This window comes from Cydia pomonella, chromosome 28 (assembly GCF_033807575.1).
Source record: "Cydia pomonella isolate Wapato2018A chromosome 28, ilCydPomo1, whole genome shotgun sequence".
Lineage (NCBI taxonomy): Eukaryota > Metazoa > Arthropoda > Insecta > Lepidoptera > Tortricidae > Cydia > Cydia pomonella.
The window spans coordinates 789,986-817,100 of NC_084730.1; the positions used below are offsets into that span (position 1 = coordinate 789,986).

Here is a 27,115-nt window from a genome sequence, read left to right on the forward strand (position 1 = left end):
AAGTAGACCAAAAGTGCTCACTTCATACAACGGTTCTGTTACCAAAAATACTATTATTTTCGTAGCGTCAAGTAGCGACTAGCGGAACTCTCAGTACTGCTACTCGACAATAGATGTCGCGGCAAATAAAGTCTAATGCTCAACGATTTTCAGCTAATATTATAACTGTGGAATGAACTGTCGCCTGCGGTATTTCCGGACCGATACGACCTTTAAACCTTCAAGAAAAGAGCGTACTCCCATCTTAAAGGCCGGCAACGCACTTACAACCCCTCTGGTGTTGCAGGTGTCCATGGGCGGCGGTAATCGCTTACCATCAGGTGATCCGTCTGCTCGCTTGCCTCCTCTACCGGTGAGTGTTCCTGCCGGTGAGTAAGGTTGCCAGACCTCAACGAGGGGGGTGGGGTTAGGGTCGGCAACGCGCATGTAACTCCTCTGGAGTTGCAGGTGTACATAGGCTACGGAGACTGCTTACCATCAGGCAGGCCGTATGCTTGTTTGCCACCGACGTAGTATAAAAAAAAAATCTTTAGGTATTTAAAAAAAGGTAAACAAACAATTTGTACATTTTCGGGTAGTTTTAATATTTATTGGTTAACCAACCACATACAAAACCGCCTGGATCTGTCACTGAACGACCTGACTTTCAACCTACTTTATTTGATCATGTAATGTTTTCATCTACCCTCAACTGCCTTAAGGAGCCATTTGAGGGTAGATTTTGTTTACCTTTTTTTAAATACCTAAAGATACAGACTATACATCCACATAATTCAATTCTGACAAGTTATTCAACTAGTTGACATCGCTAGTTTTTGCCTAGATATGGCCGAATTTTATATAAAACAAATTCAGACACCGTGTTTTTATAGAATTCCATTAACTCCGGAGTATGGGTAAGTACGTTTAAAATGCCATAGTTTTTTTTTTAAGTAATTAAATGTTATTACATTTAATTCAACCAAACAATTGAAAACTATGATTCGAACATCAATCGTCCGAGATAGTACTTACGTTTAGTAGCAAATGTACACACTCGTACTAAACACTAATTAATATGTAAACAGGCCCTAAGGCAAGTGTATACGCTCGTGAGGGCCTTATAAGATAAGAATAAATTATTGATTTTCTCCGAAATGGAGTTAATTAGAATACCAGTGTCTTAGAGAAAGTTACTTAATCTAAGCTCAAGAATGCACCCTTGAAATTAACGGAAATAAAATAACGGTGTACAGATTGTATATGTATAGATTTGAAAAAAATAGAATAGCCAATTAAAACAAGCGCTGGTGGCCTAGCGGTAAGAGCGTGCGACTTGCAATCCGAAGGTCGCGGGTTCAAACCCTGGCTCGTACCAATGCGTTTTTCGGAACTTACGTACGAAATATCATTTGATATTTACCAGTCGCTTTTCGGTGAAGGAAAACATCGTGAGGAAACCGGACTAATCCCAACAAGGCCTAGTTTACCCTTCTGGGTTGGAAGGTCAGATGGCATTCGCTTTCGTAAAAACTAGTGCCTACGCCAAATCTCGGGATTAGTTGTCAAGCGGACCCCAGGCTCCCATGAGCCGTGGCAAAATGCCGGGACAACGCGAGGAAGAAGAAGAGAATAGCCAATTATGTATGTAAGAGGTCAGTCATTTGTGTGAGACGTACCTGAGTGAGCAGTATGTGCGGCAGCTCGGGCTCGGGCAGCGCGGGCGGCTCCAGCGCCGGCGGGGAGGCGCCGTGGATCGGCGAGTCTGAAATAAGTACGTAATAGTTATTTACAGTACATATGGTGCTACTTTATAGCACTAGTGCGAAAATGAGCATATTACGTTACTGTGTCGAGCATTTAAAGGGCCATATGTACTGTAATGTATTATTATTATTATACAAGTGCAGAAAATAGGAAATTCGCAACGAGTGGTGATAAATTAAAACACGACCGAAGAGTGTTTTTAAATCGACACGAGTTGCGAATTACTTATTCGGACGTGTATCGTGCAATGTTTTACAGTACATATGGCTGTTTAAAGTTCCGACATACGAACGGAAAGTGCTCAATCCCGCACACGTGCGGGAAAGTAGCACCATGTTTACTGTAATAGTATTTTTCTAAAACTTGCTATTAATATTAAATGATGACATGACTTACTTCAAATTAGGTCCGGAAATACTACATATCAGGTGCGATGAGTGAAGATGATATGAAAAGGAATTTCATACAGCCTTACACACCTAGGCCTGTAAAACAACCTTCTTTTGTTTTTTAACGTCAAATTGTGACACGTCTTGGCATTCAACCATCAACTAGCTTCAGTTAGCTTGGTACGGTAATTTGTTGTGCATATTCGTTGCTAGGCAACGGCGGTGGCGCATCGCGCAGGCGCGCGGACTTACGCGCGTAAGGTTGTACACCGCTGGTAGAGTGGCGAGCCGAGTAGGTCGCCACAAAACAAATTGACTACAATTTTTTATTTTAATTGCAAGTTTGAGAAAAGCACTATACATTTCTCGGCGAGAAACGGGGTTGCCGGCCGCGTATCTCTATCCGTATCGTATCGTATATTAATATACTTGGCCTGCAACCCTACGTTTCCCGGCCTCTATAGTAATGTACTATTACAGTACATATGGTGCTACTTTTCTGCACTAGTGCGTAAAATAGCACATAATGTAACTATGTCGAAAATTTAAAGGTTCATATGTACTGTAAAACAATGTACGATACACGTGGGTATAGGTAATTCGCAACTCGTATCGATTAAAAACAGTCACTTCGGTCGTGTTTTAATTTATCGCCACTCGTTACGAATTTCCTATTTTTCGCAGTTGTATCGTAAATAAGTATAATCTAAGGGCACTCACTGGGCATGGAGGCGGCGGGCGTGTGCAGGCGCACGTCGAGCGGCGGCGACGCGCCCGCGCCCGCGCCGCGCCGCTCCAGCCCGCGCTGCAAGCAGGGCACACTTCAATAATAAATTAAATAAAAACCCTTTTATTTCATGTAAAGAATAAAAGTAAATAATTTTTAAGGTGGGAAGAAACTTAAATTGATTTATAAAGTAAAATGAATTATACACCGTGTTTTTATTGAATTTCGTTAACTTCGGGGTATCGGTAAGTACGTTTAAGGAAACTAAATGACATAGTTAATTTAAAAAAAAAATATTTTTTTTTTCGTTTTTTTTTACTATTTTTATTTTTATAAAAAAAAAACAAAATATTGCATATAGCGTTGCTGTAACACGGGCATTACATTTAACTCAACGAAACAATTGAAAACTGTGACATATCAATGTCATTTCGAACGTCGATCGTCCGAGATAGTACTTACGTTTAGTAGCAAATGTATGAACTCGCACTAAACACTAATCAATAAGTAAACAGGCCCCAAGGCAAGTGTACACGCTCGTAAGAGCCTTATAAGATAAAAATTAATGATTGATTATCTCCGAAATGGAGTTCATTAGAATATCGGTGTCTTAGAGAAAGTTACTTAATTTAAGCTCAGGAATGCACCCTCGAAATTAACGCAAATCAAAAAAAACGGTGTATATTATCTGTTTTCTTTTTTGGTTGTTGCACGAAGCGCTGTGAAGGTGGAGGCCTCCTCTAAAGATTTCCATTTTTCTCTGTCCTGAGCCATTTGTGGCCAGCTCACTCATTTATGATAGCGCAAGGAAACGCTCCGAAAAGCCCTTCAAAATATGACGTACGAAGACACAGAATCTACTAGTAGTTGTAAAATAATTTTACAGTACATAATTATGGTGCTACTTTATAGCACTAGTGCGAAAATTAGCATATTACGTTACTGTGTCGAACATTTAAAGGGCCATATGTACTGTAAAACGTTGTACGATACATGTGCGAATAATTTATTTTTTCGCACTTGTATCGTAATGTACTATTAAGCAATATGTCTGGGTTTATAATAGGATAATTATTCGATTAATGTATTATACTACTTTTAGCTTTTTAGTTAATTTTAGGTTATGTGTTAATCAATAAAAATTACGTTTTATGTACAGGAGTGTTCAAAAAAGGAAAAAAAAAATTTTTTTTTGTAGAATTTCACAAAAAGTCATATAACATTTTTTGCTTCTGTTGCCATCAGGAATGCACCATTAAAATCTCTCGCAATGCTCACGGGCACCTTGTAGTATTAAGTTGCTAAATTGTATTATGTACTTTGTAAGTTAAAATTAATTTACATGAACAATTTAAAATAATAAAATTTAATTAATTTATTTATTTTATTTTATTTTCATTTGTAGTTTTACATGTATGTAAAATTTATAATTGTTGGTGCAATAAAGAATATTTACTTACTTACTTACTTACAATGTGTGTGTCATATCTCGCCTGAAACAGGGAATCCTAGTTCAGGCACATGTAAACAATCACTATTTTTAAGTCTGTGTCTTATATGAAAGTAACCATGATATACGTGTTTTGAAATAAATTATGTTTATACCGTCTACTCATACAGAAATAAGTGAGCATAGAGTGCTCATTAAACCCAAAATATTAAAACACAAAATATTATTTTGCTATTCCGCGAAAAGATAACGATAATTAAATTAACGCCGCACGGGCGAGTAGCGCTCCGCGTGCTCGCGCGCCACACACACATACACTGTCCACTATGTTACCTGCAGCTGCTGGTACTCGAGCCGCGCGGAGGCGAGGTCGTGCGCGGCGCGCGGCGGCGAGCACTCGGCGCGCCGCACGGGCGAGTAGCGCTCCGCGTGCTCGCGCGCTACACACACACATACACTGTCCACTATGTTACCTGCAGCTGCTGGTACTCGAGCCGCGCGGAGGCGAGGTCGTGCGCGGCGCGCGGCGGCGAGCACTCGGCGCGCCGCACGGGCGAGTAGCGCTCCGCGTGCTCGCGCGCTACACACACACATACACTGTCCACTATGTTACCTGCAGCTGCTGGTACTCGAGCCGCGCGGAGGCGAGGTCGTGCGCGGCGCGCGGCGGCGAGCACTCGGCGCGCCGCACGGGCGAGTAGCGCTCCGCGTGCTCGCGCGCTACACACACACATACACTGTCCACTATGTTACCTGCAGCTGCTGGTACTCGAGCCGCGCGGAGGCGAGGTCGTGCGCGGCGCGCGGCGGCGAGCACTCGGCGCGCCGCACGGGCGAGTAGCGCTCCGCGTGCTCGCGCGCTACACACACACATACACTGTCCACTATGTTACCTGCAGCTGCTGGTACTCGAGCCGCGCGGAGGCGAGGTCGTGCGCGGCGCGCGGCGGCGAGCACTCGGCGCGCCGCACGGGCGAGTAGCGCTCCGCGTGCTCGCGCGCTACACACACACATACACTGTCCACTATGTTACCTGCAGCTGCTGGTACTCGAGCCGCGCGGAGGCGAGGTCGTGCGCGGCGCGCGGCGGCGAGCACTCGGCGCGCCGCACGGGCGAGTAGCGCTCCGCGTGCTCGCGCGCTACACACACACATACACTGTCCACTATGTTACCTGCAGCTGCTGGTACTCGAGCCGCGCGGAGGCGAGGTCGTGCGCGGCGCGCGGCGGCGAGCACTCGGCGCGCCGCACGGGCGAGTAGCGCTCCGCGTGCTCGCTCGCTACACACACACATACACTGTCCACTATGTTACCTGCAGCTGCTGGTACTCGAGCCGCGCGGAGGCGAGGTCGTGCGCGGCGCGCGGCGGCGAGCACTCGGCGCGCCGCACGGGCGAGTAGCGCTCCGCGTGCTCGCGCGCTACACACACACATACACTGTCCACTATGTTACCTGCAGCTGCTGGTACTCGAGCCGCGCGGAGGCGAGGTCGTGCGCGGCGCGCGGCGGCGAGCACTCGGCGCGCCGCACGGGCGAGTAGCGCTCCGCGTGCTCGCGCGCTACACACACACATACACTGTCCACTATGTTACCTGCAGCTGCTGGTACTCGAGCCGCGCGGAGGCGAGGTCGTGCGCGGCGCGCGGCGGCGAGCACTCGGCGCGCCGCACGGGCGAGTAGCGCTCCGCGTGCTCGCGCGCTACACACACACATACACTGTCCACTATGTTACCTGCAGCTGCTGGTACTCGAGCCGCGCGGAGGCGAGGTCGTGCGCGGCGCGCGGCGGCGAGCACTCGGCGCGCCGCACGGGCGAGTAGCGCTCCGCGTGCTCGCGCGCTACACACACACATACACTGTCCACTATGTTACCTGCAGCTGCTGGTACTCGAGCCGCGCGGAGGCGAGGTCGTGCGCGGCGCGCGGCGGCGAGCACTCGGCGCGCCGCACGGGCGAGTAGCGCTCCGCGTGCTCGCGCGCTACACACACACATACACTGTCCAATATGTTACATATAGTACATCCGCGAAGAAATTCAGTGTCTGTGAAGTCCCCAGCCCGCATTGGGCCAGCGTGGGGATTATAGCCTAAGCCCTCTCGAATAGTGGGACGTATTTAGGCTGAATTATTATTATTATTTATAGTACCAAAGCTAACTCAAATTGGAAGTCAAATTTCTATAGAAAAAAACCGATTTGAAAATTATATCACTTTTATATGCGCTAGCCAGCTAATAAATGAAATATTATATGGACATTCTTACAAAAATTGACCAAGTCCCACGGTAAGCTCATGTTGTGGGTCAGACAACGATATACATAATATACAAATACTTAAATACATAGAAAACATCCATGACTCGGGAACAAATACCTGTGCTGATCACACAAATAAATGCCATTACCGGGATTCGAACCCGGGACCATCGGCTTCATAGGCAGGGTCACTACCCACTAGGCCAGACCCGTCTGGTTTAAATAGATAAATAGATTTGACGATCGGTCTGGACTATTGGGTAGTGACCCTGCCTATGAAGCCGATGGTACCGGGTTCAAATCCCGGTACGGGCATTTATTTATGTGATGAACACAGATATTTGTTCCTGACATGAGTGTTTTCTATGTATATAAATATGTATTTATCTATATACATATGAATATCGTCGCTTAGTACCCATAGTACAAGCTCTGCTTAGTTTGGGGCTAGGTCGATCTGTGTATGATTGTCCCCATATATTTATTTATATTTACTAATAGTGAAATGATTCATGGTTATAAACAATGAGCGGAATTCTTCATAGCAAACATCAAACTGTCAGAGGGATTGACCTAACTGTTTTATCGACTTATCGATAAATATTTGTCACTTAACGAACATACACACGACACGAAACACAGGTGTCCCTAATTAGCTGACCGCCACTGTATTTTGGTATAATAGTAAAGAATAAAACAGAAAATACTTTTATGATGTAAATGAACGTAACATTTAGAGCAATATATTGTGGAAGAATCTTTTTTGAAACTGAAATAAGAACCTTTCTGTATCCATTTTGTTATTGTTTTCTTTTAGGATTAACCATTTTAGTAACACGGCACGGAAATCACTCATGAAAACTCAAGTGACATAAATGACATATGTGACGCTGACATGATTTACTTTAATACGGAGATGCAAGTTGCTTATCAAAGAGGTCAAATGTTACAGAATAATCTTTTAAGTTGATTATGGATACCTAATACGATATTATTCCGTAACATCGATAAGTCGATAAAACAGTTAGGTCAATCCCTCTGACAGTTTGATTTTTGCTACGAAGAATTCCGCTCATTGGTTATAAAATAACCTCATTTATAAGACAGTTAATTAATGGTTAATTTTCTATAAGGATGTTACCATTTAAACATTAGTAGGTAGTTCGTTGTAACACCACAAATAACCAGGCAATATTTCAAAACTGCGTATTAAAAATCAAAATATGTAATCTAATAACTATTTTACAATTTATCCGAAAATATTGATTTCTCTATTACTGGCCACCCTCCAATTACTGGCCACCTTATAATAAAATGGCTATTCTATTTATTTACACAATTCAAGTAAACTAAATAACTATCGTTCTGATGATTAACTTAGATTGTGTGATTATTAAACAGAATCAATTTTAGTATAATGTGGCCAGTAATTGGAGGGTGGCCAGTAATAGACGGTTTACCCTAGTTCGTGCCATCCACGATGACGCGCAGATCTGTCAATTCTAACCATTAATAACATGATCAGACGAGTCAAAGCAAACGCCTTCGTGAATGACACGATCTATTCTTTTATCCTAAAACAACCAGAGATACTGGTTTTGTAGGCAAAATTCTCTCTTAAACTATACTCTGTATCTTTAGGTATTTAAATAAAAGTAAACAAACAATTTGTACATTTTCGGGTAGTTATAACATCTATTGGTTAACCAACCAAATACAAAACCGCTTGGGTCTGTCACTGAACGACCTGACTTTAACCTACGTTATTTGATCATGTAATGTTTTCATCTACCCTCAACTGGCTTAAGGAGCCATTTGAGGGTAGATTTTGTTTACTTTTATTGAAATACCTAAAGATACAGAGTATAGATAATAGCACTGTTTCGCTAAAGACAAGTAAATAGAGAAGACGTGCAGCCTCCCGACATTCAATTGAAAACCGATAAAATTTCCTTTACAGATTAAGATATCGCTACTGGACACTTAAATGAAAAGTAGTTAAATTTAAATGTATTCCTCATTGAATAAACGCCATCTATGTCTTTCCCTATTTACCAGTTTTTGGTTTGGTCGAAAATATTTTCGGATAAAAAGAGAATCTAAAACCAATTGAAAAAAAATCGCCATGTAATAAGCAAAAAATTAAAATGTTTGTGATCTCCTACAAACGTGCACACAACACACACTAATGCAAAAACACATTAAACACACACACATCTAGCTACTGTGCCAAAACTGTGCTACATACTATTATAAATATTTTCTTTTCTCAACCTGAAAATTTCAAAAAAAACTTAATGCATCTTAAAAACTTGGTCGAATTCCGAAATCTAAAAAAAAGGTAAAAATCTTAATTCTTGTTTACGTATTTGTTTCCTGTAAAGTTACTTAAAAAAAAAAGAATTACTATACAGTATGTATCTGTGCCCCTAGTGTAAATTTATTCGAGTTCGTGACGTGACGTACGCGTTTGCCTCAAGTCTCATTTAGAAACAGCGCGCCAAGCCTAACGTTTTGGAAACTCAAAATCCCATACAAAATGAAAACGCAAACGCGCACATCGCGTCACGCCATCGAATAAATTTACACTAGGAGTACTGAACGTAAAGCAATTACTCAAACCCGTTAACGTTTAGGTAATTCTGAGCAACTTTACTATGGGACCAACCCTTGAACCGGAAAAAAAAAATCAGTCTCCCATAGGAAATTTCAATAACTAACTAGGCAATAAGCTAACCCATCTGTATTTAAGGGAGTTCCCTCTGCCAACAAACTGTCTTACAGTTTGGCAGAAGAAAATAAAATTGTAAAATCAGGGTTTTTTTTACCAGAATAAATGTTTTTTTTTTTTTTTTTTTATTACATCAGACCATCAAAATGTATGAAAAAGACAAAAAAAAATTCGCGATGTCCGGATTGGTTCCTTAGTAAAAGTAACTCAGTAGGGCCTAAAAATTTACGGGTTTAAGTAATTGCTTTACGTTCAGATACGTATGTATGTCGAATTGATATCAAATTTAACAACTCTGAAAATCATTAAATAATCGATACATATCTTATTCTTTAATTTTAAGAGCCCGGCAACGATTTTAGAGCAAAAATTTAAAATTGATAGATTTAATCGTTGAAATTGTACAACTTTTGTTACGGAATATCTAAATAACAAGTATTGGTTTCTATTAGCACGTTTTCTCATCTTGCCTTTTATTAATGAGGTCGCAAGCGTGCGTTCCCGGCAATATGACGAGAAGGGATAGTTTTTAAAAACTCATCAAAAAATTATGGTAGTAAATTATACAAAATGATGTATAAGAAGTTAAGAACAGTTTCAGGAAATGTTGTAGATTGTTTAAGTATCAAAACTACGTTGAACTTAGTCGATTTTCAGAGAAATTATCACTTTTTTTGAAGTAATTTCTGAAGAAAATTGATTTTGTCTTTCTTCTACGTATTACTGCATGTATTCGTGTGATGAGCATGGATATTTGTTCCTGAGTCATGGGTGTTTTCTATGTATTTAAGTATTTATAAATATTTATATATTATATATATCGTTGTCTAAGTACCCTCAACACAAGCCTTATTGAGCTTACTGTGGGACTTAGTCAATTTGTGTAATAATGTCCTATAATATTTATTTATTTATTTATTTTATTTATTCTACACTACTCCAAATTTATAATAACAAAAAATGTAGTGTATTAAAGTTGAAGTACAGGATATGTGTAATAAAAAATTACCATTTTTAGCAGTTCAAACTTAACGAAATTTACTAAACATAATCACTGCTTTACGCGCGTTTACCTAAACGTCCATCAGAAAAAAAATCATTACTAATTAAGTGAGTCTGTTTTCAAAAAAATGATTTATTAAAATGAAAGACAACAAGACGTGCTAATAGAAACCAGTACTTGTTATTTCTAATAGTTAACAAAAGGTGTACAATTACATCGACTAAATCTATCAATTTGACATTTTTGCGACTAAAATCGATAACGGCCTCTGAAGTACCTATATCTTCAAATTGTAGGAAAATTGATTAACCAATACGTTAGGCACAATTTAAGACGCGTTTAACCATAGAAAAATAAGTAAGCATAGAGTGCTCACTCAATACATCAGTTTTCTTACCAAAACGCTTATTATTTTCATAGTCGACATCTAGCGTCGAGTAGCGGATTTATCAGTACTGCTACTTGACACTAGATGTCACGAGTGTTGCGACTGACGAAAAGTGTATGGCTCAACAATTTACAACTAATATTACAAGCAGAAGTTGAAAATAGAGTTCCGGTTAATCCGGTTATAATATTAGCTGAAAATTGTTGAGCATTAGACTTTTCGTTCGTCGCGACATCTATTGTCAAGTAGCAGTACTGATAATTCCGTTATTTGACGCTAGATGTCGACTACGATAGTACATTGTGTGCGAGGGGGTAGTTAAATTTTGAAAACGAGGGAATTAAAGACCGGAGTTTGCAATATTCATACCCCCGAAGATACACGTAATGTTTTTCATCACACTTGCGAAGAAAAAAATTAATTTTAAGCGAAATTATTCTTAAATACGGTGACATATCAAACATTCGTTTGACGACCGGTTTGGCCTAGTGGGTAGTGACCCTGCCTACGAAGCTGATGGTTCCGGGTTCAAATCCTGGTAAGGGCATTTATTCGTGTGATGAGCATGGATATTTGTTCCTGAGTAATGGGTATTTTCTATGTATTTAAGTATTTATAAATATTTATATATTATATATGTATATCGTTGTCTAAGTACCCTCAACACAAGCCTTATTGAGCTTACTGTGGGACTTAGTCAATTTGTGTAATAATGTCCTATAATATTTATTATATTTATTATTATTATTATTTATTATTCGTCCGCCATATTGTCATTTGTTAACAGGTTAGGCATCGAAGGCACAGACCTGTTCAGCATTCAGCCACTATTTAAAATATGTCAAAATATTTTAAACGGCTGTTAAATTAATCAATTAAAATATTTTTAAACAAACAAAAATATTAAATTATAAACGTCAGTACTTTAAAAGTAGAACTCATTTACGCTTCTTGGTTTGTATGAATTAGTGACAGAAATAAACAAAAAAAAGAAAAACGTTGTAACTCCCTAGGGAGTTATAGCTTTTTTTTTCACAATCCCGAACTCCCGCGGAAACAATACAGGTGTTTGTGCTTCAGTACACCTGCATGAACTAAAATCTTTTTCGAGCCAGTGTGATGAAAAATTAATAACCGTTTTGTTAAACTGATGTATGAAGTGAGCACTCCATGCTTATTTATTTCTCTATATTTTAACTAAACTTCTATGGCTTTTAATACCGCCACCTTTCCCAAAACAAAATAAAAATAATTACCCATATTCTCCTGTACAGTCGCTAACAATTGTAACTTGACACGCTGCGGGCCCGAGTACTTCCTCTGCCTGTTATTATGCGTCTGAGTGTACTGAGCGGGCGAAACCGGTACTTGGAAACCGGTATTTGTTGTTTGATTCTGATACGCCACTGGCGTCCCGCTGGTTATAGATCCCGGTATGAAATTATTGTAATTGTAATTTTCGAAACCGGTATTTATAGGCGTTCCAGTCATTATAGAGCCTTGGTTTGTGTAGTTTGAGATTACGCCTGTGTACGGCGATGCGGCTTGAGTAGTGATGGGCGTGCCAGATATGATGGAACCGGTTTTTGTAACCGGTTCTATATTTGGTATGGGGTTGGGCGTGCCGGCGGTGATGGAGCCCAGCGTTGGGCTCTGCGAGGGTGGGCTCTGGTAACCGCTTGGGTATTGGTATTGGTACCCGATGGACGGCGGGAGGTAGTTCCTTTTCATGCGCGCCTCCACTTCCATTACTAACTCTGGACTTATTACTAGAAGTGGGTTTAGCAAATTAATTTTAAATAAATATGTAGCCATGCAGAAATAAGTCGTCCATGAAATATTATTGTAAATACCAAGTTCTATTAGTACACCTACTACGTCTACTTATTTCTACTATAGAGTGTTAATTTAATTATCTGCAATAATTTACGGGGTGAATATATAGATCATACTGAGGAACTTTTACTATGGGACCAATCCGGAAATTAAATAAATAAATAAATAAATAAATATTATAGGACATTATTACACAAATTGACTAAGTCCCACAGTAAGCTCAATAAGGCTTGTGTTGAGGGTACTCAGACAACGATATATATAATATATAAATATTTATAAATACTTAAATACATAGAAAACACCCATGACTCAGGAACAAATATCCATGCTCATCACACGAATACATGCCCTTACCAGGATTTGAACCCGGGACCATCAGCTTCGTAGGCAGGGTCACTATCCACTAGGCCAGACCGGTCGTCAAATTGCGAAAAAAAAATGATTCTCACATACATTTTGGCTGGCTGTTGATGATATTTTGTTTAGAAGAATCAACTTATTTTTCGCGTTTTCGGGGTTGGTCCCATAGTCAAAGTTGCTGAGTATGACATATACAGGGTGATCGATCCATAACGGTCAGTATGGAGAAGTCAGAAACTATGGGAGATAGTCATCTGTTCTTAGGAAACATGGCTAGGGTTTTAAATTTAATAATAATGACATTCAATATTTTTTTAATCTCTCATACATAACCGGAAATCGAACCTCTTTCTTTATGTAATCGCGTGTAAATAGTATTTGTTTGCATAATTGATCCTGAAAGTATAAGTAAATAGTACCTGGGCGACCGAGCTTTGCTCGGTTATAACTATTTATTGTAATATGGTGGTGTATAGGTCATAATCTTAACTACATTTTTTTACTAAATTAAACTTGTCTAAAACAATTAAAATTAAAAAATTATATATAAACTTGAACAAATAAAAAAAAATAACAAAAGTTAACCACCGGGCGAGATTCGAACCCGTAACACTCGTTTCTAGCCGTCCGCGTCTTAACCCGCTGGACCAGACGGACAGTGGCCGGCAACACGAAATTAGCGACCATATTCTGCGTCGAAAGAAAAACGCATGAAAACTCGAAAACACGCGTTTTCCCAAACATAAGACTAATCTAGATCGATTGTATACCCCCAAAAACCCCCATATACCAAATTTCAGCGAAATCGTTAGAGCCGTTTCCGAGCTATATATATACAAGAATTGCTCGTTTAAAGGTATAAGATAAAAAAAGATTGAATGTCATTATTATTAAATTTAAAATCGAAGCCATGTTTCCTAAGAACAGATGACTATCTCCCAGTTTCTGACTTCTCCATACTGACCGTTTTGGATTGATCACCCTGTATAGTAAACACCCCAAGTGACTAAATTAACATTCTATATAAGACAGATACTTAATGTAATATTATACAGGCGACTTTAATATTACCAGACAGAACTATCTCAAAGATTGACTAGACCCTACTCATAGTGTTGTGTTCCTGCCGGTGAGTAAGGTTGCCAGAGCTCAACGAGGGTGGGAGGGGGTTAGGGTCGGCAACGCGCATGTAACTCCTCTGTAGTTGCAGGCGTACATAGGCTACGGATACTGCTCACCATCAGGCGGGCCGTATGCTTGTTTGCCACCGACGTAGTATGAAAAAAAGACTTCTGTAAATTAAACCAAGAAATGCTCTAGCACAAGTGATTCCGCAACAAATGGCCGCGAGCAAGTACAGTCAAAGTATTAAATATTGACACGAACAAAGTGCCATAAATATGTACACACTACTTTAATGGATGGGCAATTAGGTCGTGTATATGTCGTCATGTTTTCCTCACTTGATGGTCTCATCGGAAGATCAGCGCTGGAAGCCACCAGCAACATGCTGAGATGAGGCCATTTCGTGGCACTTTATACTTCCTTTGTTTTTGTTATATTATGTAATGTAATGTGTCTTGTTTGTGTTTACGAATAAAAATTATTCTATTCAGTTCTATACATATTTTTATTTTGACGACCGGTTTGACCGGTAGTGGGTAGTGACCCTGCCTACGAAGCTGATGGTCCCGGGTTCAAATCCTGGTAAGGGCATTTATTCGTGTGTTGAGCATGGATATTTGTTCCCGAGTCATGGGTGTTTTCTATGTATTTAAGTATTTATAAATATTTATATATTATATATATCGTTGTCTAAGTACCCTCAACACAAGCCTTATTGAGCTTACTGTGGGACTTAGTCAATTTGTGTAATAATGTCGTATAATATATTCGTATAATATTTAAACATATTTTTGGCACTTTGTCCGTGTCGATATTTAATACCTTTACTGAAACATTATTTTTCTAACCGTATTTACAGAGAAAAAACACGGGTAGATTCACGCGCGCAACATATATTCGACTGGCAAGTAATAAAAAATAATTATTGTTGAAATTCGGTCTGATAATATTAACCATGAAAACAAAACAATAATAATTTGAGAACTTCTAAGGTAAATATAATTTTCCTATTATTTTTTAATTAGTTGTAATAATTTCAAAATTAACGAAACATGTATATTATTATTTCTAAAGGTAGGTATGTAATATTAAATATATATGGGCAAAGATAATTTGAAATGGAGGTGGATTGTCAAAGGAAGCTTTGTAGCCACAGTAAATTTACAACCATCTTTCGACACGTTATTAAAACTTATAGAACGCCATTAGACTTTGATCCTTATTCTTTCACTGAAATGGGTTAAATATCAAAAAGTGGCGCCATCTTACCGGGTATAGGCCAAAGGTTATGCGCCATCGCTCGAAACAATTCCGCCACTTTTTGGTATTTAACAAATTTAACACATAACAATGAAACTTAAACAGTCTTTCTTTAGGAAGCGCTGGTGGCCTAGCGGTAAGAGCGTGCGACTTGCAATCCGGAGGTCGCGGGTTCAAACCCCGGCTCGTACCAATGAGTTTTTCGGAATTTATGTACGAAATATCATTTGATATTTACCAGTCGCTTTTCGGTGAAGGAAAACATCGTGAGGAAACCGGACTAATCCCAACAAGGCCTAGGCCTCTGGGTTGGAAGGTCTGATGGCAGTCGCTTTCGTAAAAACTAGTGCCTACGCCACATCTTGGGATTAGTTGTCAAGCGGACCCCAGGCTCCCATGGGCCGTGGCAAAATGCCGGGACAACGCGAGGAAGAAGAACACATAACAGTGAAACTATAGGGATAAAAGGCAAATGGCGTTCTAAAAGTTTTAATCATGTGTCGAAAGATGGCAGTAAATTTACTGTGGCTACAAAGCTTCCTTTGACAATCCACCTCTCTTTGATATGGGTATATATAACGAATACTCGAATGAAGTTGTAGGTAGTAAGTAAATTTCATAATTCTATTGTGTGCAGATTATTATGAGCATTCGAATACGTAGGTATTTACTCATGTTATGTTACTCATTTTATATTTAAATTAAAAGTCCTTAAATTCTAAATACTCAAAAATAGCAAAATAATCCAAGCCAGAACTACAAAAAAACTACAACACACATAAACATCAACTAGAGAGCAGACATACAAAGTTTTACAATATCGAATTAAATATATAGTCCAGCATCCAACGGCGTATCGTATATGTCGTGAAACTTTCTATACATGAGAAAAAATAACCAATTCGTAGTTGGTTGCCAAATTTTTATTTATTAGGGTTTAAAATATAGGTAATGTAGTCAATTTGTGTAATAATGTCCTATAATATTTATTGACTGTTAATAATGTTGAATGTTACTTGAGTTATAAATGTAACCAGTTGTCAATACCAAGTAAATACCAAATTAAAATATTAAATATCCACTTGTGATAAAAATTTCTTTATTTTTTTTGTACTATAATTGTATACACAAGTTATCTCTGGTAATAAAACAAAAAATCCATTAACCCGCATGTCATATCAATGTGGTTCAGTGAAGGGGACGGACTGAAAATCAGCGCTGCGCAGTCAATTTGTAATGAAATGGCTGACGCAGCGTATGCTGAGCCCGTTCCTTTTGCCGCGCATGCCAATTTTTTTTTTTTAAGTTAAACATTGTATTTTGTGTGGCAATAAATGGTTTCTTATTCTTATTTATCCAGCAAGGTTTTTTATCAATGCTGACGCAAATGAAACATATAGAGATTGTCAATTATTGTATCAGTTAAATGGGAGAATCAACTTTTTAGCGTCACTCGTTGCCATGGTTACGATTAGTTGTCCAGGGGACAAAAGTTCATTGAAATACTGATTTTATGATACTTAAATGTATCAAACTTGCGTTTTGGTGGTCGTTATAACCAATGTCCATAATGGGCCCTACTAAGCATGTTAATAGAACGGTATACAACGTCTCTTCAAACAAACTGTGCCACTGTTGTCCCTTGGACAACGGGACAGGATAACAAAACAAAAAAAGTTGATTCACCCAAATATTTTTATCAGACACACAAATATACTATCATTAGTTCTATCTATTCTCAAGCTTTCCAATTTATTACAATAAAAAAAACTTACTTATTTCAGTAAACATATAACTGTAACACAAAATATGGCAACGAACTTCTATTTCATTATTTATTCTTACATGTATCAAGGTCGTTTCGAACGTCTAATTTCTTTGGACAATAAAAAAAATCTTTTGATATTTATGGTTGTTTGATAATATTCAGGAACCTTTACCAGATAAGCAAAAATATCATCAAAATAATGACCCTAATTCTTAAATACGTGATCGGATGCTAGACTATCTGCGGTGTTTGTCAAACTGTCAACAATCTTACCGGGAGGCCGCTCCGTGACCGTCAGGAGACCCGTCCTTCTGACGCGGATGTTGGCCGACGACGAGGGAGATGTAGCTGGCTGTAAAGATAAAGATAAATATAGTTTTCATCACACTTGCTCGACAAAGATCTTATTTCATGGAGGTGTACTGAAGGACAAAGGCATTTTTTGTTCCGACGGGAATTATGGATTGTGAAAAAAAAGCTGTCACCGTATTCAAGAATTATTTCCCTTAAAATTTAGTTTTTTCTACGCAAGTATGATGAAAAACATTGTGTGTATCTCCGGGGGTAAGAATATTGCAAACTCGGGTTTTCAATGCCCTCCAGCCTACGGCTGTCGGGAATGACCACCCGTCCAAAGTTTCACTTACCCCCCCTCGTTGCACAATGTACTATTATTATTCAAGTAGGCATATTACAATGCGCTTATGAACGTCAAATAAAGCTACACCGGCTCTAACCCTACACCTCTGACCCGAGAAGATTTAAATCCCCCCCTCAATTGGAAGAGGGTATCCCGATATGGCCTGCAAGAAACTCGGCGGGACACATCTTTTCAAAACATTACATCTTATAATTAACATGCATTCAATAAGAAAAAATACGAGTACAATTTAGAGTAGGTTAACAAATTAAAACATAAAATGTGGCTTTCCATAAGAGAAGGGTCCTTATTTGTATTTATTTATTTTCTAACTGGGGAAGTACCTCCACCTTACAGAAAACAGCAGCCAAATAACACTAGACCCTACTCATAGTGTTGTGTTCCTGCCGGTGAGTAAGGTTGCCAGAGCTCAACGAGGGGGGGGGGGGGGGGGGGTTTAAGTGCGGGTCGGCAACGCGCATGTAACTCCTCTGGCTACGGAGACTGCTTACTAGCAGGCGGGCCGTATGCTTGTTTGCAACCGACGTAGTATATAAAAAAATCCATTCAATCAGCACTAATAGCTAAACCTTACGTGCTAAATGGCATTATACAATGTGTTTGTCTACTTACGTATAGTGGAGCCGTTAACCACGTATAGTACGATAAATTTTATCGACAGATCACCCCCTACCTATGTTTTTTCTTAACCATTTTAAAAATGCACCCCTTCAAAGTTTTATGGCGCCAAACACGACTGCACTCGGTTAATGTACCGTTATCTGTCTTTTACTGATATGAGTTAAATTTGTTAAATATCAAACAGTGGCGCCATCTAATGGATCAAAGGTCAAAGATGGTGCCATAACCTAAAGGTAGTGCCCGGTAAGATGGCGCCACTATTTTAGTATTTTATGCAACAGTTGTATAAGAAGGGTCAAAAAAGGCGAGTGGCGTGAGTTACAATGTGAGCCGGAGCCGAAGGCGTAGGCGAACATTGTAAAGGAATACGCCACGAGAATTTTTTGACCTACTTATACAACGTTGCATACAATATTTTTCCTACGAGTCAACAATAATAAATCTTAATTTAGGTAAACAAATTACAGCAAAAGTATATAGCCAAGACGCGCGAGCATACCTTGTTACGCGCCCGGCCGGCCGGGGCCGCGGCCGGCCGGTCGGCGACACCTCCTCGTAACTCATGAGGCCCTGGTACTTGCTACTTGCTAAATTAATTTTTTGGACAGTTTTTTCTCAATTTTGGCCACCGTAGCCTACGGAGACTAACAAGCAACGCTAAGCGGTCTTCGTAGTCTATGAGAGTTGCTATATTACGGGTGTCACATGCGTGTTTCTGACTTATGAAGTAATTATTTTTACTATGCAACCAAATGAATATTTTGTAAGTTGGCAGCAATGCACTTAGTTTAAAACTGTATTCGTTTTGGTTTTGTTAGGTTGGTAGCCATTAATCGCAGTAACATTATAGCGTATAAAAGCACAAGAGCTTTTATGAGGAATTGACAATATAGACTTTTCTTGAAACCTTTTATGTATGTTCTTATATTCGTGTTAATGAATGCATAAATGACAGATAACAGTAGAGGAGTAGGAAAAATATTTAACAAATGTGTGTAAAGTCTCACCATAGGTCCGGCGACCGTGTTTGCGGCATCTTCCGCAGTGGCACCGTGTGTTCTATTATCTAGGTAGTTAGATCTAAATTCGGTTGTGTAATGTAAATGTGTGTGTAAAGCCTCCCATAGGTCCGGCGGCCGTGTTGGCGGCATCTTCCGCAGTGGCACCGGTGTTCTATTATCTAGGTAGTTAGATCTAAATTCGGTTGTGTAATATAAATGTGTATAAAGCCTCCCATAGGTCCGGCGGCCGTGTTGGCGGCATCTTCCGCAGTGGCGCCGTGTGTTCTATTATCTAGGTCGTTAGATCTAAATTCGGTTGTGTAATATAAATGTGTATAAAGCCTCCCATAGGTCCGGCGGCCGTGTTGGCGGCATCTTCCGCAGTGGCACCGTGTGTTCTATTATCTAGGTAGTTAGATCTAAATTCGGTTGTGTAATGTAAATGTGTGTGTAAAGCCTCCCATAGGTTCGGCGGCTGTGTTGGCGGCATCTTCCGCAGTGGCGCCGTGTGTTCTATTATCTAGGTCGTTAGATCTAAATTCGGTTGTGTAATATAAATGTGTATAAAGCCTCCTATAGGTCCGGCGGCCGTGTTGGCGGCATCTTCCGCAGTGGCACCGTGTGTTCTATTATCTAGGTAGTTAGATCTAAATTCGGTTGTGTAATGTAAATGTGTGTGTAAAGCCTCCCATAGGTCCGGCGGCCGTGTTGGCGGCATCTTCCGCAGTGGCACCGTGTGTTCTATTATCTAGGTAGTTAGATCTAAATTCGGTTGTGTAATGTAAATGTGTGTGTAAAGCCTCCCATAGGTCCGGCGGCTGTGTTGGCGGCATCTTCCGCAGTGGCGCCGTGTGTTCTATTATCTAGGTCGTTAGATCTAAATTCGGTTGTGTAATATAAATGTGTATAAAGCCTCCCATAGGTCCGGCGGCCGTGTTGGCGGCATCTTCCGCAGTGGCACCGTGTGTTCTATTATCTAGGTCGTTAGATCTAAATTCGCTTGTAAATATAAATGTGTGTAAAGTCTCACCATAGGTCCGGCGAGGGCGACCGTGTTTGCGGCATCTTCCGTTGTGGCACCGTGTGTTCTATTATCTAGGTCGTTAGATCTAAATTCGGTTGTGTAATGTAAATGTGTATAAAGCCTCCCATAGGTCCGGCGGCCATGTTGGCGGCATCTTCCGCCGTGTGTTCTATTATCTAGGTCGTTAAATCTAAATTCGCTTGTAAATATAAATGTGTGTAAAGTCTCACCATAGGTCCGGCGGCCGTGTTGGCGGCATCTTCCGTAGTCGCCATTGTGTGCCGCTTACTGCTTCCTCGATTCATCATATACCTGTTCACATATCAGTTTTAATAAATTTAGAAGCTATACTCTGTATCTTTAGGTATTTAAATAAAAGTAAACAAAATCTACCCTCAAATAGCTCCTTAAGCCAGTTGAGGGTAGATGACAGCATTACACGATCAAATAATGTAGGTTAAAGTCAGGTCGTTCAGTGACAGATCCAGGCTGTTTTGTATTTGGTTGGTTAACCAATAAATGTTATAACTACCCGAAAATTTACAAATTGTTTGTTTACTTTTATTTAAATGCCTAAAGATACAGAGTATCGTTATAGTAATACCTCTGTGTATTTTTATAAAAACCTACGTAATTTAGTCGGGTTATTGTGTCCCGAGCTATGGAGGGTAACAAGACGTCTACCGTTTCGACGTTGTACTTAGGACCTTTTAGTAATATGAACCATAGGTCCAAAAAATATGAAAAAAATCTTGGAAGAACTTAAAAAGACATTAAACGAAAACTATAGCGGATATGATCAGTTTAGCTGTTTTTGAGTTATCGCAAAAAGTTTCCCCTTCATAGTAAACAGACGTACATCCACAGCTCATCCCTTGGTTGTTCAATCTACTATACTTTAAGCTCCAGTTTAGCTTATTGTGACGGAGGAGTAACTACGGAACCCTACTCTGAGCATGGCCCGACATGCTCTTGGCCGGTTTTTTTTTTAATTTATATAATTTGACGTGAAATATGTCAAAGGACTTGATAACCATTTATATCAGTACCTGCATATGTCTTCGGTTTGTTCTGTGTCCTCTGGCGGCGCGGGCGCCCCGCTGTCCGACACCTGCCACCAACAAACACATTATATTTCCAGGGAGTTCGAAAAACGTATTTTTCATTTAGCATGCTCTGAAAGTGAGTCATTGTTGTTCTAAAAAGTGTGCAGAAAATGATTTTTGATATTTAACAAGTTGAACACATACCACTGAAAGCATAAGGATCAAAGTCAAATGTCGTTCTAAAAGTTTTAATTATGTGTCGAAATATGGCAGTAAATTTACTGTAGCTACAAAGTTTTTTTTGACAATACATTTCTATTTCATATTCTCTTTGGTACTAGTTATGTAAGTTGATATGTAATTACCTATTACTAATAAATAATTAGTATGAGTATAAAGGGTTAATTATTCCAGTGTGTATTCCAGTGGGTGTGTGTAGTGTGTGGGGTGTGGGGACACAGATTATATACAGTGTACAAGTTAGTTATAAGACATTTTTTCTCTTTCTTTCTCTATATGTATTGTATAACTGTGTACTTATACTGAAATAAATAATATTCTATTAAGAGAGAAGTATAGCTTTTTGAACTACCGAAGTAACGGTAATTTTCCTATGAAATTCCATTTCGGGCGAAAACGATTTCTACTAACTAAATGTTAACTTTGATTTGAATGTCGATCGCTTCAGCATAACATATTCGAAGTTTATAGGTTTCGCTTTAAAAAAAATGTTTCATTTTGCCAATTTTAAAAATAAGGAAAACATATAAACCTAGTTTTTCATTGTGTCAATAACATACTAAAAAATCATGGAGAATAGAATATGTTCAGAAGTGGAAAAACGTTTTCTCCTTTTGTATGGACGATCACGTGCTATACTTTCCTCTTAACAAGGGAACATAGCACGGGAACATAACACAGGAACATAATACGGGAATATAACCGGGAACCTAACACGGAAACATAGCACAGGAACATAGCACGGGAACATAACACAGGAACATAACACGGTAACATATCACAGGAACATAACATGGGAACATAACACAGGAACATGGGAATATAACACGGGAACCTAACACGGAACATAACACGGGAACAGAACACTCACGTGGTGCGGCGGCGCGCTGTGGCAGCAGGCCCTCTCCCTCCCGCGCGGCACGTGCGCGCCGCCGTCCGACGCGCGCCGCCCGAACGTAGACGCTAAGGAGAAACACATCACTTTACTAAACTAATATAAATGTCATATACTAAGAAAAAGTGACCAAGTGGCTACTAAAAACACATTAAAATATCTTCTGAAATAGCAGTTTATGTGACTGCTACATAATGAAAGGCAGTAAAGCACAAGTGTGGGTTTAAGAAACGAACGAAGTGAGTTTCTTAAAAGGACCACACGAGTGTTTAATGCCTAATTATGTAGCGTTACATACACTATTTTATCTACACACATATTATAAACTTTCTATGATATATTCACTAACCCAAATTACAGCCAACATTGGGGATCTTTGCTCTTTTTGAAGAACTCGCGAATATGTGGCGACGTCGCCGAAATATGTTTAGCGCTCATTTTATTTATTTCATCTTTATTGCATAAAAGAAAACCTTATAGTACAAAAGGCGGACTTAATGCCATGAGGCATTCTCTACCGGTTTCATTTTAAACGAAACTTTTGCTATAGTTACTTTAAAAACAACAAAACAAAATCATTGTATACTTAAAACTAATTAAAAGAGAAACTGTACGTCAAATGGCGGTAAATGAAAACTTACTTACATTGTTTACGAAATTAAAGACCCAAGTTTGCAATATTCTTACCCCCGGAGTTACACACAATGTTTTTCATCACACTTGAGAGAAAAAAAAACTAGATATTAAGCGAAATAATTCTTAAATACGGTGACATATCAAACATTCGTCCGCCATTTTGGAATTTCTTGATAGGTTAGGCCACAGGCACTTAGGCATCGAAGGCACAGACCTATTCGGCATTCAGCCACGATTGAAAATTATGTAAAAATATTTTAAACGGCCGGTAAAAGTATCAAATTATTTTTTTTTAAACATTGACATAACTATTAAATTATAAACGTCAGTATTCTAAAAGTAAAACTCATTTATGAATTTTATGATACTTGGTTTGTATGGATAAGAAGTAACGTAATAAATTTAAAAATAAGCTATAACTCCCTAGGGAGTTATGGCTTTTTTCACAATCCATAACTGGCGCGGGAATATAGGCCTTTGTCCTTCAGTACACCTGAAATAAGGTCTTTTTCGAGCAAGTGTGATGAAAAATAATTTAATTTGTTTTAATATTTCTAATATTATTTATTGGCAGCGCCATCTCTCTCGCTAGCTCGGTATCACCTGAGTTGATTCAGTTAGAAGGTCGAACCATACTGTTCTACCTTAGGGATGGCTAGGGGGCGCCGTAAGCCTTCATAAGAAATGCATATACTTGGAAAAATTCGAATGCCGCCGTGACCCCGGTGGCCGAGTGGCTCAGGCACCTGCCGCGATAGCAGAGGACGCTGGTTCGATTCCAGCCTGGGGCACTGGAGGCCTTGGTCACTTTTTCTTAGTATATGCCATTTATTATAGTTTATAATTTATATGGTAGTGTTTCAACTTGAAATAAAAACAATATAATTTTTTTCTGAAAATAATTTGTGGCATTACCTATGAAAAGGGACCGTAGTGTCGATGGCGCTTACGCCGCGCTGCGTCGCGCGGTATTGTATTTGTATCGGAGTACCGTTAATAATGGCGTAAGCGCCATCTATTACTTCTAATAGTATCCAGTTTACTGACATTGAAAAAAACTCAACACTTTGATCAGATAAGGTAAGATAATATTATGTCCTATAATATTTATATATTATTATCCTTTGCGAATAATAATCAGGGCTCCTGATATCCGTGATACACGCCGATCCGTAGCTACGGGTTCTTAAGCCCGGCGGTACTAAGATCACGAATTTCACGAACACGGCAAGGTACGTACCTCGTACCTACGTTCGCGTCTGGATTCACGTGACACGCCGTGACCGTGACACGCCATGATACGTAGCCCGTACCTGCGTTCGTGTGCGGAGCTTCGGGCTCGGTTCCGTTGGATAGGTACTTATCGCACGTCTCGTAGGTTCGACACGCCCGGGAGAAAAATAAATAAGGACTAGGTATTATTGAATTGAGTTACCACTTAGTATATTGAATACGGGACGTTCGTCGGACAAACATTTACGTGTGAATTAAACTTAAATTGTATTTTTTGCATCGATTTGAATATAATGGTTATATCTAAATAATTTGGGGTTGTTCTGTTTTTTGTATAACCAGATATTGATTTTAGTCAAAACTAGCGACCTGCTCGTTGCATTGCACTAATATAATAATAATAAATAAATATTATAGGACATTATTACACAAATTGACTAAGTCCCACAGTAAGCACAATAAGGCTTGTGTTGAGGGTACTTATACAACGATATATATAATATATAAATATTTATAAATACTTAAATACATAGAAAATACCCATGACTCAGGAACAAATATCCATGCTCATCACACAAATATATGCCCTTACCAGGATTTGAACCCGAGACCATCAGCTTCGTAGTAAGTATCATTATAATTATGAACTTAAGCAACGCTGTGCTACTGGTTGTCATTATTAAATCAAAAGAAGACATTTTATTCTGTTAAGTATTAATGAAATGAATGAAACATACTTGTAAAAGCTTGCTACTATCAAAGAATATAACGTAGCCTAAATATAAACAAGGCAATCCTAATTCAAAGAAACAAAAGGGTAAATTTCTGCAAATCTTCGGTAGATATGATAAAGGTAATACAGGTAAACAAATTCAACAAAAACACATGTACGGGGCCACGGAAAAAAAAGTACGCAGCTGCAGTTCTTATCAGTTTCGGACTTTCGGCACATTAAAGAGTACTGTTTATTTCTAGATTGAAGGTAATAATGACATATTATTGTTAGAGTGTTTTATTGTATGACTAACAAGCTAAGCCAACATCCCGAGGGGGCAGTTTAGAATTTTGAACTCACATTCATTGTCATTCGTTATTCCTAAAAAAAAAAAAAAAAAAAATTGTTTATTTACCAAAACTGCCACACTAGGCTAAGCCTGTGTTGTGGAGTCAGATTGGAAACAATACTAATTTGAATTACATCCATCCATCCTGACATCACAGTTGGTCTCCTGACACACAGTGTTGTGGTATTATTTTAGCAACCCGCTTATTAAAGTAGCTATTCATTGTAATTAATGTTTTGTTCTATTCATTTATTACTCATTAATATTTAAAAGGACTTACTATTGGAAATAAATTTTAATTCAAAAGTAATGAAACGGAATTAGAGCTACGAATAAAAAAATCACGATACATTTTTATTCGTAGCTCTTAGAGACCGCATCGTATCTTCACTCAACGTCGCGGGCGGACCGAACCGGCGTGTTCTTAAGATACGTGAAGCCGTGATCACGCCTACACGGATCTACACGGATTCACGTACCCTAATTTCACGTAGCCGAATTTCACGTGTGGAACGGACCAGAAAACCGTTGCCGTGAAACACGAAACCGGGCGCACGGCTACGGGTTCACGAATCACGGACACGACCGCGAGCCCTAATAATAATCCCCACAATAACTGCCTGAGGCCTAGTCATACAAGAAACCAGGGATCGGAACCGGTTTTTTGGAAAAACTTTGATATAAACATATATTTCGGTTTATTTTATACTCCAAATATAGGACTCGGTTGTGTTTTTAGATAACGACTTCGTATTATTAGATTGCCCAATTAGAAATGAAATAATTAACAAAGAACGAAAAAATACCGGTTTCGTTCCCATACAAAAAATACCGGTTTCCGATCCCTGCAAGAAACAAATCCAAAATTTGCCAGTGAAATGACTAAATGGTCCAAAAATCAACAGGGTTTAGAGTTATCTTTTTTTCACTACGTCGGTGGTAAGCGAGCATACGGCCCGCCTGTTGGTAAGCAGTCTCCGTAGCCTATGTACACCTATGTATTAAAAACGACATACCCTGACTTTGCATGGCTATCGGTGGCTTCAATAAATGCTGATCTTTGACGCTGAAGTGGTGCCACGCGGGGAGGGGAGCGGCCAGGTTGGTGTGGGGCAACATGGACACCGCCGGGGCCTCGCGAGATGAACTTTGCTGAAAGTTCAAAACATGTATAAATAAATATTGTAGGGACATTCTTACACAAATTGACTAAGTCCCATGGTAAGTTCAAGAAGGCTTGTGTTGTGGGTATTCAGACCAGGGGCCGGTCGGGTATCCCCTTCGAGGGTTTTTGAAGGGGTATTTCGTAAGCCTTTTACTTACCAAAGCCGTTGCTAACTAAAACCCTTTCATTCGACTTTTTAAGCGCTTCATAATAAGGTTAAGCTGATACCCGTTCCTAAGCGCTAACCTCTTAAATTATAAAAATAGAATCAAATTTTCTGACGATCGGTTTGGCCTAGTGGGTAGTAACCCTGCCTACGAAGCTGATGGTCCCGGGTTCAAATCCTGGTAAGGGCATTTATTCGTGTGATGATTCATTTGGCTTTTTAAGCGCTTCATAATACGGGTAAGCTGGTACCCGTTCCAAAGCGCTAACTCCTTGATGGGTATCGATTATAAATTGTAACGCTTATGCCATTTTCAACTTT

The 27,115-nt window shown here is 39.5% G+C and overlaps 1 protein-coding gene across 1 annotated transcript in view; it reads right to left on the minus strand.

Moving 5' to 3' along the window:
• The window catches only part of LOC133532878 (uncharacterized), a 77,823-nt gene that overhangs the window by 10,826 nt on the left and 39,882 nt on the right, over positions 1–27,115 (minus strand). The window contains exons 15-33 of the mRNA XM_061871738.1: positions 26,480–26,615; positions 22,507–22,598; positions 21,399–21,463; positions 20,580–20,661; positions 17,316–17,394; positions 11,947–12,459; positions 6,186–6,292; positions 6,046–6,144; positions 5,906–6,004; positions 5,766–5,864; positions 5,626–5,724; positions 5,486–5,584; positions 5,346–5,444; positions 5,206–5,304; positions 5,066–5,164; positions 4,948–5,024; positions 4,646–4,916; positions 2,856–2,940; positions 1,659–1,744 (exon numbers count right to left, since the gene is read on the minus strand). Of these exons, the coding sequence (XP_061727722.1) occupies positions 1,659–1,744; positions 2,856–2,940; positions 4,646–4,916; positions 4,948–5,024; positions 5,066–5,164; positions 5,206–5,304; positions 5,346–5,444; positions 5,486–5,584; positions 5,626–5,724; positions 5,766–5,864; positions 5,906–6,004; positions 6,046–6,144; positions 6,186–6,292; positions 11,947–12,459; positions 17,316–17,394; positions 20,580–20,661; positions 21,399–21,463; positions 22,507–22,598; positions 26,480–26,615 (2,385 nt within the window). The remainder of the gene's footprint in view (positions 1–1,658; positions 1,745–2,855; positions 2,941–4,645; positions 4,917–4,947; positions 5,025–5,065; positions 5,165–5,205; positions 5,305–5,345; positions 5,445–5,485; positions 5,585–5,625; positions 5,725–5,765; positions 5,865–5,905; positions 6,005–6,045; positions 6,145–6,185; positions 6,293–11,946; positions 12,460–17,315; positions 17,395–20,579; positions 20,662–21,398; positions 21,464–22,506; positions 22,599–26,479; positions 26,616–27,115) is intronic.